General features: G+C 38.6%; 3 protein-coding genes across 4 annotated transcripts; all 3 read right to left on the bottom strand.

Annotated features, from left to right (window-relative positions):
• Window positions 1-472: 472 nt before the first annotated feature.
• Window positions 473-3374, bottom strand: LOC141909085 (RNA-binding protein Ro60-like). Its single transcript, XM_074799447.1, has 2 exons — window positions 3257-3374; window positions 473-3027 (listed from the first exon to the last, which is right to left on the bottom strand). The coding sequence occupies exon 2, from the start codon at window positions 3013-3015 to the stop codon at window positions 1309-1311; it is 1707 nt and encodes a 568-aa protein (XP_074655548.1). The 5' UTR covers window positions 3016-3027; window positions 3257-3374; the 3' UTR covers window positions 473-1308.
• Window positions 3375-3741: 367 nt separating this feature from the next.
• On the bottom strand, window positions 3742-5830 carry LOC141909093 (uncharacterized). 2 transcript variants are annotated; one of them, XM_074799460.1, is made up of 4 exons: window positions 5336-5830; window positions 4927-5185; window positions 4705-4804; window positions 3742-4278 (listed from the first exon to the last, which is right to left on the bottom strand). In XM_074799460.1, exons 1-4 carry the CDS (start codon window positions 5442-5444, stop codon window positions 3823-3825), a joined length of 924 nt encoding a protein of 307 aa, XP_074655561.1. In that variant the 5' UTR covers window positions 5445-5830; the 3' UTR covers window positions 3742-3822. The 2 variants fall into 2 exon arrangements, with proteins under 2 accessions (XP_074655561.1, XP_074655560.1); XM_074799459.1 differs by having other exon boundaries at window positions 4927-5209; window positions 5336-5824.
• A 1552-nt stretch (window positions 5831-7382) lies between these two features.
• Window positions 7383-17459, bottom strand: LOC141909084 (solute carrier family 2, facilitated glucose transporter member 1-like). Its single transcript, XM_074799446.1, has 11 exons — window positions 17173-17459; window positions 13173-13271; window positions 12657-12817; window positions 11998-12122; window positions 11406-11546; window positions 11178-11315; window positions 10900-11087; window positions 10707-10817; window positions 10378-10479; window positions 10049-10252; window positions 7383-9813 (listed from the first exon to the last, which is right to left on the bottom strand). The coding sequence occupies exons 1-11, from the start codon at window positions 17359-17361 to the stop codon at window positions 9565-9567; spliced, it is 1707 nt and encodes a 568-aa protein (XP_074655547.1). The 5' UTR covers window positions 17362-17459; the 3' UTR covers window positions 7383-9564.
• Window positions 17460-18262: the final 803 nt, after the last annotated feature.

Below are 18262 nucleotides of genomic sequence, written 5' to 3'. Positions count from 1 at the left end.
GAACCCCACTCACTCGAATATTTATAAATATCGTATCGCCCTAGGCGCTGCTTCGTACCCCTCCCAAAAAGTTTTGTTTCTGCAATTATCAGGGAGGGACTCAAAGTCAACAAGCTTAACTTTTGACAAAAATACTCTTTGACGAAATGGCTTATTTTCTATGTGAAAATGATGTCATTTGGGCCCTAACCCCCCCCCCCCCCTAATGCCTGGTAATATCCTCTATCATTTAGTATCATCTCTTGCGAAAAGCCCCTGGAAATTTCAAGCAAACATATTGCAGCTTTTTCACAAAGGGATAGCTCACAGATTATAGTCCCTGAAAAAGAAGCCAATAGAAATGTGATCGCAATTCTGCTTGGGGTTCATCCTTTTTTCCTCTCACTGTCACTAGCATTCACAGTCAGAAGAATAATTCAGATAAAATACCGGTAACAAAATTAAACAAATGAAGAATTTATAAAGCGTACCTTTATTTGCACCATAATCTTCCAAACAAGCTTTCTAAAATTTTCATATCTCATATCAGAGTCATGGATTTGTACATATTCATTCATTAAAAATTAATCAAGCGCTACACAGAATGGCATTGGATGACCAAATCTTTTTATGACAGACATCTAATGATTAATCCGGTAAGCATCATTATCCATTACAAAATTTAGTAACAATCTTGATCACATGTGCGATATATACTTTGTATATTTGAATATCATTCATGTATTGCAATATAAATAAAATAAAAAGATTTATGAAATAAATTATTTATCGTCTATCCGACCATTGGCGATGCAAAGTTAACAGCTAATGTAATGTCTATTTCAGCTTTGCTTGAGAGGATGTCGGGTGGCCTAACTCATTCAGTTTTTGCAGTCTTTAATTAAAGCACCAGAAGGAAGCTGAACTATAATATTGATTATTAATCCATTCTACTCCATATTGTCGAGAAAGGTCTCCATACTTCCAACTAAATGTTTTTTTTAAATCATCAAAAAATATGGTATTTAGGCATGGAAACATATTGTTGAATACATGAAATTATGGAGTCACTTTTTTCTTTTCAACCCCATTCATAGAAGACTTCAATACAATGTGAAATGGATGAAAAATCGATGATTTAGTTTGCTGGTCCTACTATGACCTGTTTCAGTGTATTACAAAAACTGACTAAGCTAGACCATCCAACATCCTCTCAGGCAAAGTTGAAATAAGACATTAAGCCTAAAGCAAATAGCACTGTCCCATAGCAAAGTTTATCATTTTCAAGATTATTTTAATTATATCTAGATAATTCCCGATCCAAGAGTTCTAAATATTACCGAGAACGAATTGCCTCATTGTTTCCGGTGCCCCGGAATCAAATCCGGCGATATCGAGCATTCCCGGATCCTCGGGATCGGCGATCGAGAATTCGGAAGCTGAGAATGCCGTAACGATCAACTTCGCGTCGTAGATTCCCATTTCTTTACGGTAATTGCGTAACGCGGCGGCCGGATGAATGTCGCCGTACCAGGTATCATTATCGGTATAAATGACGAAAACGTCGACTTCTTTCTTGTGTTCCAGCGCGTACAACATCGGCGCCGCGCAATCCGTATTTCCGCACAGGAAACCTTCGAACGCGAGCATCGTCTCGGGTAGTTTAAATTCGGGTTTCACTTTCATCGGCGTCAGAGTCGTATCGAACGCGCAGACTTCGCAGTTGCTTTCGGTGCGGAGCGTCGTCATCATCATAGCAGCCGCCGCCTGATACGACGTCATCGCCGCCGATCCGATCACGTTACAAACCGTCATCGAACCGCTGACGTCGACCGCGAGTAAAAACCGTTTGCCGGTCGGCTCGACGAATTTAAACGCTTTGTAGAACATATCGTCGAGCGCCTGCTCGATTTCGGGGCACGCTTGCCACTTCAGACTTCCCTTCGCGCCTTTACAACTACGATACGTCAACAAAGCGTTCAATACATTAAACGGATGGATACGCGCTTCTTTTATCTTATCGTCATCGCTAAGTTTCAGGACGACTTGCGCCGTCTCTTCAGCTCCGGGTTTCAGCAGCCCGATGCTCGTCATTTTCGCCAGATTTCTCATCAAAGCCGTCATCGGCATATCTCTCAACAATACGCGCCAAACTTCTATCGACTTCAAGAACTGGGTCGGAATATGCTCGCGCACGAGATGATTTTCCTCGATCAAACTGACGATTTTGTCGACGTTTTCCGCGTCGACAGTTTTCGTATCTTCGACGGCTTGCAGGAATTTGAATATTTCTAGAAGCGCCGGCGTTGCTGCGGCCGGCTCTTTCAGGAATTGCTCTTTAGCCGCTCCTAAACCCTTAACGACGTATCTGAAAATAGCGCCCAGTTCGGCGCGATCGGTCTTCACGTGGGATAACCGGAACAAATCGAAATGCGTCCAACCATTTCGATTTTTGTATTTCGTAACGTGCATCGCTAACTTTGCGGGAGCATTCGCGTATCTCGTATACCAGTTGGCGATAGCCCGGCGGTGGGCTCGACCCCAACCCGTAGTCTCTTTACCTTCGCCCGATTTACTCAGCTTCTCCGCGAAGCCGACGAACGCGAACAAATGCGTCGGTATGCGACATATTTTCGGCAACGCTTCGTACGCGGCGATTTTCGTATCTCGATCTTCCGTTTGCCGAGCGCAGTACGCTAAAACGAATAATATATTATCCTGTTTCGCCGTTCTGCCCTCGAGGCTGAACTGTTCGATCTCGCGTACGACGTCGAGACCTCGTCCGCCGGAAACTAATTTCTTAATCGATTGGATATTCTCGATCGTCAGTTCTTTCTGGGACGCGTAGTACGTCCCGCCCTCGCATCCGAGACATATGAAACGACGAAGGCGCGATATTCCGTCGATCTGCCAAACGAAACCTCCGGCTAGATTTACGACTTGCGTCGCATCAATCGGTTGACTTTGCGGTATTTGATCTCCACTCGGCCGATCCAAATCCATCTCAGCTGCTACATTATTGATACCACCTTCCATATTCACGATTGACTTCAGATAAGACAAAAGTGAAATATAAGAAAGAAAATTGTCAGTTACATCAACTCTGGCTGTTTTAAAGTGACAAAACTTACATTATCTAAATCTAAATGTCAATTCCGTGGTGTTAACCAACGTTGGCGTTAGCCTCACAAAATCGTTAGATAAGATAGAGAGACTCAGAGAGGCCTTCCCACTAATCTTGCAACAAATTTTTCGTCACTTCAAGTTCTACACTTACGTGTGGTTTGTCAACTGGTCAACAAACTACAGCGTTACCAAACGTTACGCAACTGCTGGAACTATCGTATCAACGGCGTAACGTCGAATCTTGCACCATATCAACCGTCAAGTGCTGCCCCTATACATAACGTTGACGGCGAATACACGAACTAGGATATTACTCGCGCGCCGCAGTAAGAATATTGTGAGTTCACATGTTCGCCGCTAATGACAAATCATGGGGCAGCACTTAACGGTCAATATATGACCCGATGTCGCATTATGCCGTTGTGGCCTTTAGAAAATTACTCAGTAAAAGACTGTTCACTAATTAAATGGACCATAATTTTTAACACAATATTATGCGTAACGCTTCAGATACCTGGTGAGATAAAACATGATCGAATCAGCTGAACATTACCAATATTTATCTTTTTGTTAACTGCGGTTGGCCTACGCGGTCCAGATTCACGAGGAGATAAAAAGGAAGTGCTCGCGCTGTATTTCGTTTTTCCATCTTATTTATTCAAGATTATGATAAAAATGTATAGGCTACAATAAAAAAACTATATGATTGACCCGGTGTCAATAAGTGTCTGAGAGGCCAGAGAACTGGTCAGGGGGAAAATGATTCCACCATTTAATCTGATCACAAGAATCCACAGGTCTAACTATTTCTTCCACTAAGGGAACCTCGTGTGTCGGATAAGGACGACCGGCGTCTCGGAACGCCACGCGAATACGATCACGGATGGTGCGAGGATTATTCCAATTAGTAACAGGCGTGTAGGTCGGCAGATCTTTGCGAGCAAAAGACAGTTCTGGTTGAAAAAGGATGTACCCGTGATCTCTACACCCGAACGAATATCGCGAGTGCGTCTCCGGATAAAACGGAGCAAATGTCGTCACGAAAAATGTCATTTTGTTAAACTCGAAAACCCAACCCCGACCCCCGATGTAGGATTTGTCCATGCAGCGAACTCCGCGTGGGTCCTCGTCGGACATCACTTTCAAAACACGTCGTACAGTGTCCGAAAATATCTGAAAACAATATGAAAACCAACACAAATGATAATCTTGTTCAAACGTGATGCAGAGCATCCCATGATCATACTTTATACTGATAAGAATTTCCACCAAATATAAGAATCTATAAGGATCCACCATATTTCTAAATCTGCCTACATGCAGTTGATATATAATATATCAACTGCTTAAACAAAGTTCATTTCATCCCCCTCTCCCAAAGAACCTATAGGTCGGTATAGTTGCCCCAGAAAGAGTGTTGTAGTTCTACTTCACTCCCATACAAAACTGGCTAAATTCATCAAAACAGGCGTAAATGATCCCTCAAATAGTATATATATTACCAAAAATTCATAATGCGACCTGACCATAACATTTTTGGGGTCATAAGAACTTTGCACCAGGCCCAGCTGTGGTTTTAAAAAAACACTGTTTCTATACCTGGATATCGCAACAGTAAGAACCGGGTAACTCAACTAGAAATCCATCCAAACCAAGCTCCGGACAGCTTAGTACGAATAACAAAAATGTTGGCAATAATCTGAATAAGAAAAAAAATATATATATATACCAAATTAACAAAGGCCTACGTCACGCGAAAGAAGGTGAATCATATTTCCCGCGCGGCCACCGGCCTTGATCCGGCGTCGTACGTAGATTTACCTGTGAATATTTTCTTCTAACGGTAACTCTGAAAGCCAATCAGAGCTGCCCCAAAGTCGGGCTTTTGCTGCAAAAATGCATTCAGAGTTGAATTTTATTTCGTCAAAACGCGACAAACTGTTCGCAGATTTGCCATCGTATGTCACAAATCTGGCGATTTCCGCATCGATTCGCCGCCTCGTGGCGTCCAATAGAGTAACTTCGCCGGTAATATTCTGACGTAACGGATTCTTTTTGTCTTTTCGAGTATTTGTACTTTCTGTCCGGGAAATATATACAGATGCTGTAAATAATGAATATATTCATTTCGAATTTATATTTGACATGACAGACAGGGCCCAGCCGAAATTCCGACAGAGCATACCGACTCCACGATCTCACCCCACCCGTCTTAAGCTTGGACACGTACCTAAAAGGAACATGAAAACTACTAATCCTTGCCATGTTAATAAAAATGAATAGTAGAGAAACACTACTACGCAAATCAATCGGAATCCCGAATGATATTTGGAATGCATGACGTGCTCTAGTCAGTCGTCATGAAGGCGACACCTCCCCAGACGCGTGCGACATCTAGTTTCGTATTATAAAAACTACTCAATCCTGCGTAGTGATATGTTATTTGAGATCCTGTAAAAAGAAATGAATGATAAAACGGAATCCGAATTCACACGAAAGAAAAAGGCGTCTTTCGTTATGGTCATTTCTCTAGAGTGTATGATTATAAAACTCGATTTAATCAGTTGAATGGCGAATCTTAAGAAATTCTCCCCGGACTGGAAAACTGAGGAACACATCGGATGGACGTCATCGAATCTACTTAATAGATAATTCCGATAGTCCTAACGGATTTATATACGAATGAGGAAGAAGGGGTATTCTGAAAATCTATCTAAAGCTATTGTAATAAAAAATCCCACCGTACATATTATGTATATTATATATTTTCATCATAAATAATAATGTCAACGTGACTATACGCACACGCACACACACATACCCGACAACACCCACTTATTAACCAATAGCGAACGTACAATATTGACACACCTCCCGTGTTTGCGTAGGTGTCAAGTGATCTGTGACGTAGTACCAACCACGTGATATGTATTTACATCCGATGATCACATCACGTAGCCCAAAAATATCACTGCGCATGTAGAAAATGACGTACGTAACTATGCTCCATATTCTCCAGATATATTCTGTCGCATTTCCTTCCGCGTTGCATAAAACACAATACAACGAATATGAGTTTCTGCGAAAGCGGCTGAAACCCTCAATATATACTTGCATGAGTTTCCAACTGACAGTTCATACATGATTTAGTGGGAATTTGATAACAAAACAGAGAGAATGCTGATCAGACTGATGAGTGCTCAGAAACCTGGTTCAGAAAGAATGAGTCTTTCAATATATTTCCAGGAAATTCGTTAAGGATTTCCGTTATTCTCTTCCACAGAATTAGTTACATATTGTTTGGACGTGTACTAAAGATTTGAGTCATTCGAATCACTTTCACATCTGTCATTCATGAATATCAAAAAGCTGTGTACATCACTGAAAGTCATTTGTGAGTCCATACATACGTATACAAGCGCGGATCCAGATTGTGTTCAGTCTATTTCGAAATACAGTGGTTATTGGAAATAGTTCCCTTTCCTCCAGAGAGTGTCCTTTTCATCGTATTTCCGTCTATATTCTGTCAATGAACAATTTCAAAACAGATTTCTGCCTTCAAGAATTACAGTCTAACGACATTTCATCAAGTGTAGGGCATAGCTGCATGGGGATCTGTTGAATATTCAGAGGCCATGAAAAGGTGCCCTGTGCAGGATAAAGTCACAGGGACTTGTCACGACTGATAATGGATGAGACCAATGATGGGGGTACCAGTATCCCTGCAACTGTATAATAAAACTGTTTTTATATTATACAGGGATAGTGGACCTGGTCATTGATATTGGTTTTATTCATTCACTATCAATTGTGACAAGTCCCTGTGGATAAAGTGGCCTGCTTAACTCCGAAAGAGTCCTTGCCCTTGTACAAGGTAAATATATCCGGACTTTGGAAATACGGAAGCCACAGTAAAAAGGTCCATCAGATATATCAAAATATCACAATGTTCCACCAACTCAATAACTTATCAGATGACGCACACTCTGATGGGGTCAGTTTTTAAATTTGGCCCATTCCAGGTACATTTGGACCGGTGTCATAGAATCGTACCCCCAACAATAGATTAGCAGATTAAGTGGGGCTGCTGACCCTTAATCCAGATATTTACTGTAATAGGGCACAAGGGGAGGCATTTCATTCTAGGTCACTGGTCTAACTCAGGGTAGTATGAACACGCCGGGATATATATGGCCCGCAGTACTCAATCTAAACCTCCCCGATCTTGTAGTAAAAAATCCTTCATGAAAATTAATCAAATTCATCAAACTAGACGCTTATTTCTAATCGTACTTCTTTTTATTAGGAAACCCTCTACATCAACATACATAAGAGATGTTTGAACCAGTTGTATGTAAAGATGAGTTAGTTCACTTAAACACACAGTTATTGTTGTTCATTAGATGAACCAAACATAGACGTCTGTTACAAATATACTAAAACAACAGTTGACCAAACCGCACAATAAATATATTTTATTTTAGAAACAAGACAATACATCGTATATAAAGTATTCAAGATTTTTAAAACTAAAATGGAAAGATCAGCCAGCTCCAATAACTGAGATTCTTACATTGGATTCCTAATCTAGTTTGTAAACAGTTCGTCTCAAAATTCCAAATCTCTTAGTACTTTTTTAGAATATTAGTACGGTATCATTATGCATCCGGTAATCAAAATGGGTCAAAAGAGATTTTCTGTACGAGTGTGCGGAATGAGAAATGAAATGTTGATTTAATCCTTCAACTCAAAGATCTATGCAAACATGTACAAGTGAGAATCTAAAAAGTGAGAATCTGCTACAGGAAACATTAATAGTAACCTGAGAATTTCTATATAGAATATCGTTAATACTAGAGTAAGTGAAAAACAGCAGATAATGATGTGTCTTTTAACGTGAAAATAATTCTTACCTAAAAACCAGTGATACAAGGTAGACCCGCTTTAATCTGGTACGTTCCATGATGTTTTTTACCGATTGTCTTTATAAATTACCCATTTTCCCCGACAACTTTCACTTAAAAGAGATTGTCGAACCATGGACTCTGAAACTTTTAAGAATCCACCGTCAACTCAGCGGATTAAATGTACCAATTCCAGCTTGGACGAGTCTACCGTAGTAATAGTGAGATCTTGACGCAGTCACAGGCTCTGTTCTGAACGATTTATAACCTTTTTTTAAACTCCGTACATCATTTCAGAGTCTATGACCAACAAAACATGATCACTGCCCGTTGAAAGGCTATAAAATAATGAAGTTATTAAATGATTTAAGTAGATTCAATATCCTAATTATCCAAGTTCGTTTTGTAGTATTTGTTTTGCAGATGTTGCTTCGTTCATTTTGAGATCATTTCTGCATAACTCAACCCAGAGAAGGAGAGGGAGAGAGTTCATCTTGTTCAGAATATAGAATATTCATTTTAGACTCAATTTTTCATAATTTAGACTCAAATTACCTTAAAATGAATGAAATAATGAGGAAGCAACACGCAACTTCACCAAGTTACCTTAATCACAAATTTTCCAAGTAATATATCACATTATGTGAACGACTGGCCCAAGGTTTAATCTATAAATACCAGGTAACTGTGAAAGTGAGTTCAGGACTATGTTGAGCAACTACAGAAAGATTCAGTGACTCGTAGTGTAAATCCTAAGTAAACGAACAACTTAGAAAAACAAATACACTGTATGTCAATCATTACCCTATGACCGATAGCAATTTAATTAGCATAATCTATTATGTGTAGTTCTTATTAATGTGGTATATGATGATTAAACAAAAGTAAATAAAATGTATTTGTGTTTGTCAAGAAATGAATCACTGATTTGATCAATATCTCACAAGAGTTGATTTCTCAGTTAGTGCTACTATCTACTTGAACACAATGGACAAGATGCACGTCACAAGTTTATAAGTTATAACGAGCACATGTAATCTTAAAGCAATAATCTAGCTACGTAACAGCGCAGCGCAGATAAATCTCTCCAATATCCCGCTGCATCTTATATCATCGAAAACCCAACAATCACAAATATATTCAGAACGGATGGATGTAGACGAGCGCGCGCATCCATCTCGACTCGGAACGAACCCGTAACAACAATCTTTCCAATCATAATCGTACTTTCTCACACACGTCATCCACATGACGAACATGTTACATATACATGTACCTAGCACAGGCAACTAGTGTAGATAATACACAAGATGAGAGAAATAATAGCCCCTTTCTCTCACTAAATTTGATCTCACACCTGTGGTTCAGACATACTATAAATTACTCGCACTGCCACGGTGTAATGCGCATTCTGTGTAATTCTGTCGGACTTTTTAACAGATAAAACAGTACAACAGATATATGCTCTAGAGTGTTTGCTGAATGCAGCAATTCTAACAAACATCTTTTTCTATGAAAGCCAGCGTCGTGTATCTATCAGTCCACGAATAGTTGATCACACTTTGCATTCTTTGCCCGAGCGATTTTTTAGTAGCATCACATGCGAATCGACGTTCGTCGCGTTGTTCTCAGGATCGTCTTTCGCTATTCGCTGCTTGTAGCGATGTCCGAGCGGTTTTCCGATCTCGTGCGCGATTTCGTCGAACGACCGATTTTTCGTTTCCGGCACGAAGAAGAAAATGAATGTCACGCTACCGATAATGATCATGATGAAAATGATGAACGTGTATTCTTTGCATCGAGCCTAAAATAGATCGATTAAAACCATCATAGAGATGTCAAATTTTTTAATTACAGGGTCCCTCCCTACAGATCCAGGATATAAAGAGTTTATAAGGAGATTTAAAGGAGTTTTTGGCAAATTGGTCAAATTAAAGGAGTTCCAAGCATTTTCCATTCTGAAGACGAGGAGATTTTAAGGAGTTGTAGGGACTCTGAATAACATTTTTGTCTCTCGAGTGAATGGTGAATGTATTTACCTGAACAAATCTAAAGCATAGAGCAAGAATGAAATTACACGACCAGTTGATGCACTGCGCTATACTCATCGCCACAGGTCGAGGTTCTTGCCGGAACAATTCGGCCACGACGAAACCTGGCAGAGGTCCGAGCCCGACGGCAAATCCGATCACATAGACCAGTATACAAACTATACTCAAATACGACAACCAAGTCGCTTGTGCCTGCGTAAAAATGAAAAAATAGAGCAAATGATTAGATATATTAAATAATGCAGAAACTATGGTTCGAAATATCAGATATAACTCAGAGAAACGTCGCTTATTGAAGGGCTGAAATGTGTTTTTACCTGTAAATTGATGGAGATGATTAGAATTACTAAAGAAATCGCCATCATTATCATTGGGCCGATCAACAGCATACGTCGTCCGAGTTTCTCAACGAGAGGGAGCTACATGAGAGAAAAATACAAAAACAGTTCAGTATAAATTGTTGTCCTCACTGAAAACATGAGGTGACCAATAACGATCACACAAAAAATGTGAGTTTTTTTGTGAAACTGGGCCAAGGTCGAAATGAAACGGTAGTATTATTTGCTTAATAACAAGCTGTGCTTAAAACACATTGTAAATTTTCATCAACGGACACACAATACAAATACTTTGTTGTAATACGTACAGCGACCACAGTTGTTAAAACGTTAATGATACCCGTTCCCAGGATCGCGTATTGCACTGCTTCCACTGTAAGGCCGGCATCTTTGAATATGACCTCGGAGTAGAAGAACACCTACGACGAAACGAAAATGAACGATTCTATTTCACGGAATTAGAGGGTACTGATAATATGAAATTGTTAAAATCGTACTTACGGCGTTAATTCCCGACCATTGCTGCGCTACTTGCAGCACGACTGCAATCAGCAGAGGCATTCGCAGATCCCGCTGCTGAAATATCTGACAACAAGTAAAAGTGCCCGACGCTTGCGCTTCTTTCGCCTCTTGTTTCATTTCTTCGATTTCGTTATTTATATCTGTGGAGTTTCTCAACCTTCTCAGGGCTGGAAGAATAATAAAAGAGATATGAATAGACCAATTATAGCTTGATTTTTTTTCATTAGATAATTCATTCCATTACAAACACAGCCTACCATCTCTCGCATCTTCTTCGTTGTGTTTTTTTAGAAGTAAAAATCGTGGACTCTCCGGGCAGAATGGAAGCAAGAATACAGCTATCAATGCGGGAAATCCCGTGAAAGCTAACAACAACGGCCACAGTTTTTCATTACCTAAAAAAAACAGCCCATGTATAGAATACATTTTCTTCTTCCCGAAAGAATTGGTAAATTTTTCTATCCAAATCATTTTCAAATTCTCACCCAATAACTCTTCAATTCCTAGTACTTGAGCTAACAGGATGCCGATCGTACATAAAAGCTGATGACAGGAGGCAATAGCTCCTCGTAATTTCTGTGGAGCAATTTCGGCCAAATAAAGGGAAGCCAGGCCAGCGGTTAATCCTGTAAAAAAACGGCGTAAAAAACCAAATGAACTTTCATTCATTTTCATAGAAAAAAGCAGTATAGAAGGTAGACTGAAAAAGACATTCATTCATCGCTGGGTATTCAAATGAATTTATGTATTTCAATAAAAAGTAGGCTATTTGTGGGGATCGTTGAAGACCGCCAGACATAAAAAAACATGTTGACACCAAGAGCTATTTATTTGATTATGAATGACAAAAAAGCCACAGGTAAATTGAAATCGACTTTTCGACCTCAAAATTGAACTAGATATTTCTAGTAGACACTAAAAGCATAAAAACGTGTAGTGGACAATGAGTAGTAGACTGGACACTATTTACGTTTGTTTACTTGCTATCTAGGTTACTACGCTTACAACTATTCAATAATATTGATTATTTATTACACTTATAGTACGCACAAGGGTCAAGTTATTGTCAACACTTACCGCAATTAAAGCCCACAAACATTCGACCGACTATTAATAATTCAGGCGCATGACCTACTTTCGTTAACCCTTCCAATAAAGCACCGACGAACATAATGATGTGATTCAGGATTAGACCTCTTTTCCTAGAAGAATAATAAAAGCGATCTAGCTTGAGGATATGATATTACAAAAGATGCTGCACGGTCCCTACAGATCAGTCATTTCTTGATGAGTTTTTAAGGAGAATATTTAGAGGAAGCTTCTGCACCATTTTCCAATTACAGTGCTGTCTATTTGCTAAACCATTAATTCATCCTTTACTGTACACTACTAAACTCGGATTCTAATTCCGAAAATGGGTAAAATTGGGGTAAAAACATTCTAGTTCCAAATGTGCCGATTAGTCGTCAGTCTACCGTAAATTTCAAATTGCCCATTTCTCAGAATTGAAGAAGTCTTGGGCGTTTTGTGTAGTTTTCAAGCACATTTGAAAGCATCTGTTAAAAGGAGTTTTTAAGGAATCAATGAGTCGTGGGAACACTGTGCTAGAGTTTGAATGACCAGATGTAGAAGACAGTGACCGGAAAAAGTCCCACATTATTCAAATCGACCCCTATTCAAAACAGAATCGTATTTTGCGCTCTGGTAATCACTCCTCGGTTTCAGACCTCCCTTACCTTCCAACTTTATCGGCGACAAAACCGGAACAGAACGCTCCGATCAGACCGATGCCGACGTACACCGCGACGGACACTGACCACAGCAGCTCGAGTAGATTCGGATTCGGAGCCACCCCCCATCTTTGCGCGTAGGTTTGATTATAAAACCGAAGAATCGTCTGAAATGTAGATGTATTTTTACTATGATTAAAGCTGTTGCTTTTAGTTTTGATAATGTGGGGCATATACGCAGAATACATTATTTGTTATAACGGGGATATACGCAGAATTCATCAATAGATTTATTATGGCAGGGCATGTACACAGAATACAATGTTTGTTTTCATAGAATTGTTATTGGGTCACCAGTAATTCCATTTTCATATCACGAGGAACATAAACTAACTAATCATAATTTCAGATGTTGCCATGTTGTATCAGTGCACTCTGAAATGGGTTAACGGATCACATAGACCGTTCACATGGACGGTTTATCAAAATTGAAACATAAACAGCTGTTGACAACGTACGAACCTCAGCTGGGGTGTTCAGCACAGCCGTATTGTAGCCGAACAGTAACGACGATCCAAACGTGACAGCAAAAGTACACTGAACCAAACATCGCGTCAGGTTCTGAAACATAAAGAAACAACGCATATGCCATTTAAAAAAAGGTCAGGAAGACTCAATAACTGCCTTGTTTTTACGAGTTTAAACGTTTACAGGGTCGTAGCTCGGTCAACAGATCTCATTACTGACATAAACCTTGAAAAGTTCACAGGAGTATACGCTCTAAAGTTCATCTTCTGCTTTTGAGGATAAAGTTTCTCTTTTTTTTTACTCACTGTGAACTTTGGGTTGAAAATAAATTCACACTTGATCGGAGGTGATTGATTGTTAGAACCAATACATTTTTCTTTCCGACTCAAAAGGCCGCCAACTGTCTCTAATGTTTACTGAGATAGGCCTATAAACGTTAAAAAACATATTTTCAGGAGAATAATTAACTGATTTCAATAACTTATCATTTCTCGCTTTTAAAAAATTTTAAAAAATGTTTCAAATTGCTATTCTCGAACCTCATTCATTGCCAGTGGTAATACCCTTTAGAATGAATCCTCTGATGATTGGAAACATGAAATTCATGCATTAATGATTGATATCGAAATCTTGTCTATTTCGTGTAAAAGGATGAACATTACTAAACGCGAACCAAATAACCCGAAAATTCCATGCCTTCACTTTTTCTCTCATATTTATTACTAAACACCGTTACGAGTATTTTATCACTTGCCTTCTTTTCTTGCATCTTTCCGACTTAAACGATTACCCAATAAATTATCAAATTCGCGCAGCAGAACGTTTATAAATATCCGAACTGTTTACAGTGTTTACAGGTATTTGCGCCGAAGCATTCGTTTGTATAGATTCATAAACCAGTTTTCTCTTTCTAAGCTGGCAATGACGTAAACGCTAATGACCAATCGGAATCAGCGAAAAAGCATGCGCACAGAATAAATGATAATTTTAGAGGATGCTGAAGGACAAGAGAAGGTTAGAGATGAAAACACTTTATCCGGGCTATCCGGGAAAATCACTGGGTTTTCCATGATTTTATGATAACATCCGACAGGGGCATCGTGCAGGCTGACATGTCTACAGAACCGGATAGTAGGGCTAACCAATTCTGAATTTTTTTGGGGGGGATTTTGAGGCAACATTTTTTCGAAAAACTAAAATGCTTCGATTTTCTCGAATATCGAAGTGAACAACGATTTCTCTAAAATCGAAACCTACTCAATGCCCGATAAGACCTGCCTTTTAACCTTGCATCAAAGTGAACCATAGAATTTTCTTTCAGAAAAAGTGAGACATATAAATTATTGAAACCGTCTGACGGATATACATTAGAACATTCAAAATTCTAACTTATTATACACCTATAGACTAGATTAGTCGACACTTGTCAAACTGCCAAAGCGAAAATGTCAAAATACGGTATATTTGAATGGAACATTGAATGAATAGCTTTTATAACTGAAAATATCAGAAAACAAGCCCCCAGACTGTGTGACCTATCAGAGAACGGTTTTCTGGCACACCTCCACACACCTATAGAAAACAAGGTCATTTTCTTTTCATGTTCTCACGCAGGTTATGTATAAAATACATGAAAAGACTGGCTTGTGAACAAGAATTTCAGCAATAGTTCATTCATCTACTGCGCACAAGTTAGGCCTATATCCCAAAATAACTGGAAAATGTTATATCCCAGCACATGATATCTGGCTGAGTTCCCATTGGTTTTTTTTCTTTTCTTTCAGCCTATAAATCGAAGGACACGAGTATGAAACCCCTGACATTTATTCAAACGACAAGAAAATATTTTTCTAAAAAATATGATTGATTAAGCGAATAGGCGTATAACCCCAATCTATCTTTATATAGGCTACTTTCAATTAAAACTAATTCAAAGGTAAGTTTGAACATTCGAAATAAACAAGGTGGTGAATTTGGTGGGTAAATTATGCCTTTCGATTGTATTAAGTAAATGAGTTGTAAGTTTAAAATCATTCACACCGATTTATGAAGTTGTAAGGAACAGCAATACATTTCACTCATTCACCATATCATTTCACTCGGAATCAAATTTCATGCTACAAAAGACACATAATCGCGCAACATATGTTTAAGTTGGGTCGGCTAATTCTCATCTGTCAAATGTGAAGATCGATATCGGTGAGACGACAGGTGTTTCTCATCTCGTGTCACAGAGATTCGATACTACGTACAACTGATGTATGAAATACAATCAATGAATCAAGAAAAAAAGTCAATCCACCCACGACACGGTCTCTACAAATCAGTCATTCATGGATATAAGAAGTTTTAATGAAGAATATTTTTCAAATTTCGATGAAACGTCTGCACCATTTTCATTTACGAATTACAACGTTAGACTCCCCCCTAAATTAGTACTGTTTATCTCAGTTAACCAGTAATTTGGTGGTTTTTTAAAAGCAAAATTTTATCCTTTCAACTACACCAAATTTGGTTTCTAGTTCGGTAGCCGCCTAATTGGGCAAAAAGAATCCTAGTTCCAACTGTTCTGATTTGGCGTAGTTAACTCTAAATTTCCAATTGCCTGTTTTGGGTAGGCCCTATTTTGTTCAAATCAAAGAAGTTTTCAAGCACTTTTAAAAGTATTTCCTCTTAAGGAGTTTTAAAGGAATTAAGGAGTCATAGGATCGACCATTCTGATAGAGGTGGACAAAAAATAATTTCCGAAATTATTACGTTCATATTCGAGAAAGGTTCTGTAGGCCTACGTCACATCAATCTAATAAAAACCAGGCTAAACCAGCTTAGACCACCCCGGCGGAAAACCTTCGGGAACACAACTAATTAATTTTCATCAACGCCAACGCAGGAAAAAAGAAATTTCCGAGAGACATCAATTCAAAATCAATATCATAGGCCTAATCATGTGTGGGTGGCTACATCGCTTTTATTCGACTTGCTTTTTGCCTGACTATTCCCTGACATGCACTTTATTTTCCCTGACTTGATCTGCTAAGAATTCTATCAATTTAACTCAGTCAAATACAGGTAACACATTAAGACATAGATGGAAACCATTTGATTTTACACACAACTTAGGCCTAACTAGGCTACCTCATCAAATTTCACTGACTTCTCCCTGTTTTTTTAGTATTTTTTTTAAACAAAATTCCAAACTATTCCAGACTTTTAACTATAAGATAAGAAAATTCGCTGATTTCCAGATAAGTGGCCACCCATAATGCATGGTTCTGTCTAAGTAGTAGGTAAACATGATATTTCATGATTCGTGATAAGCCTGAAGTGGTAAAACAAGCTTTTATCTTTTCGTAGATATTAAAGGTTTAGTCAAATACAAATTGTGAGAACGTTTTGAATTCACGTGTGACACGATTTTAGTTCACTCTAAATGAAATATTGATTTAAGAGGTGTGGGGAATGGCCTTCTCTGATTGGCTGTCACTGGGGTGTGTCAGCCACAACCCTCTGTCTAACTACGCGCGTCGTACCGCTGGGCCGCTATCGTAAAATGCACCGAATTAACCACTGAATAACTGAATTAACCATAAAGAATGAACCGAAAGATATGAAGTCCAGTTTCAAATACGTTAATCGATTATTAAAAGGAATCTAACATAAACTGACCAAGAATAACTTAGATAAATAACATCAGGCATAAAAATTCGGAGGGAGTAGAATGGACTGCACCGAGAAGAAAGGAAATTGCTCTACTTATTACAAAGACATGATGATTAGCTCATTAAAGGCGGGAATTATAATATCCCATTTTCGAAAATATTTTATCAAAACCTTAATCTTAATAGGCCTACATTATTCTTATGGTACTTAAAATTAAATTAGGCTAATTGAAGACAGATCGGCAGGATTTTTTTTTGTTTTACTTTTTACGACTCAAAATTCATGAATTAAACTATATCATCCATAGTTTATGATTATTCAAATATCTACTCACTTTAGGCTTGTGCGAATCTTGTAATGTTTGAACGTCAGGGACGTTTCCAACGGAGCTGCTGCTACTGCTCGCCGATCCACCTCCGGCTGATGTTTTCTCATTCGTTTTTTCACGACTATCTAATAATTTAGCCGACGATTCATTCGTATTTATCTCCTTGCCGCTATCATCTGGAAGGTGTTGGGTCATCTTCACAATAATTGCCCTTAAAATCGTCAGCAATAAACGATAGTAAATGTAGGCTACGCTGATTAGTTTTTGTGTTCGTGGCTGGCCTCAGTGCCTCATGAATGTTGTTTGTTGCCGCGTTAGGAAATAGTGCATTGGTACGTTGCGCGATCGCATGGTGGCAGCACTAGCTGGTGTTGCGGCCCTCCGGTAGTGTGTATAAATAGTATGTTGTAAATAACGTTTGTTATGTTTCAAAGTGCTTTTATCTACTGTTTTTGTAAATAATTGTAAATACTGTTTTTTCCTCCATATACCATGGGAATGGTTGGAGTGTGTAATAAATATTCGTATTCGTATTCGTATTCGTATTCGTAATTGGAACCTAAATACGCCATGTTCTAGTTCATTTGCAATAAAAAGTCTCTCGCGGTAAATCTTGTGTTGTCCCTCTTATACCTGTAATGGGTTTGAGTGTAAATAAAATAATAAATAAATAAAAATAAAATGTTTCTGAAATGTATACTTTGTATCGATATCAATAGTCCTGTCTACCATTCAATTTTTTTATTTTGAAAATAAAAAAGAAAAATAGAAAACGCAATTGCGTTGTGTTTAAGTTTTCTTAATTTCTTTGAAATTTTCGTGCACGTTACTGAAACTTCAACAAATATTTTACGTACCGGTACAAAACGACGAGTCGACGCGGAACCCCTTCCCCTATCTAAGAATATCCTTTGTCAGAGAGAAGTTGAAATTTCAGTATTTTTATACGGTTGCTTGATTATGTTTACTGAGGAAAAATTGAAACCTCAATGTTTAAATTGTCATTCTCTGTGTCAAAGTATTTCTGCTATCACATATGAAAGTCCAAAATATACCACCCGATATTCTCACTAATCATTAACACAGTCCAAGTCAG

The sequence above is a fragment of the Tubulanus polymorphus genome, chromosome 7, assembly GCF_964204645.1.
Source record: "Tubulanus polymorphus chromosome 7, tnTubPoly1.2, whole genome shotgun sequence".
NCBI lineage: Eukaryota > Metazoa > Nemertea > Palaeonemertea > Tubulaniformes > Tubulanidae > Tubulanus > Tubulanus polymorphus.
The sequence above is the reverse complement of the archived record's forward strand: the minus strand, read 5'-3'. Positions and strand labels throughout refer to the sequence as shown.

Bases quoted from the DNA above. Each gene is read 5' to 3' on its own strand.
- LOC141909084 (XM_074799446.1), bottom strand. From the start codon at position 17,361: ATGACCCAACACCTTCCAGATGATAGCGGCAAGGAGATAAATACGAAT. The intron at 12,818-13,172 runs GTTCGTACGTTG...TCTACATTTCAG, and splicing joins TGCTGAACACCCCAGCTGAG to ACGATTCTTCGGTTTTATAA. The intron at 11,088-11,177 runs GTAGGCTGTGTT...TTATTCTTCCAG, and splicing joins CGAAGAAGATGCGAGAGATG to CCCTGAGAAGGTTGAGAAAC.
- LOC141909085 (XM_074799447.1), bottom strand. From the start codon at position 3,015: ATGGAAGGTGGTATCAATAATGTAGCAGCTGAGATGGATTTGGATCGG.
- LOC141909093 (XM_074799459.1), bottom strand. From the start codon at position 5,444: ATGCATTCCAAATATCATTCGGGATTCCGATTGATTTGCGTAGTAGTG. The intron at 5,210-5,335 runs GTACGTGTCCAA...CATTATTTACAG, and splicing joins AGTTTTCATGTTCCTTTTAG to CATCTGTATATATTTCCCGG. The intron at 4,279-4,704 runs GTATAGAAACAG...TATTGTTTTCAG, and splicing joins CTTACTGTTGCGATATCCAG to ATATTTTCGGACACTGTACG.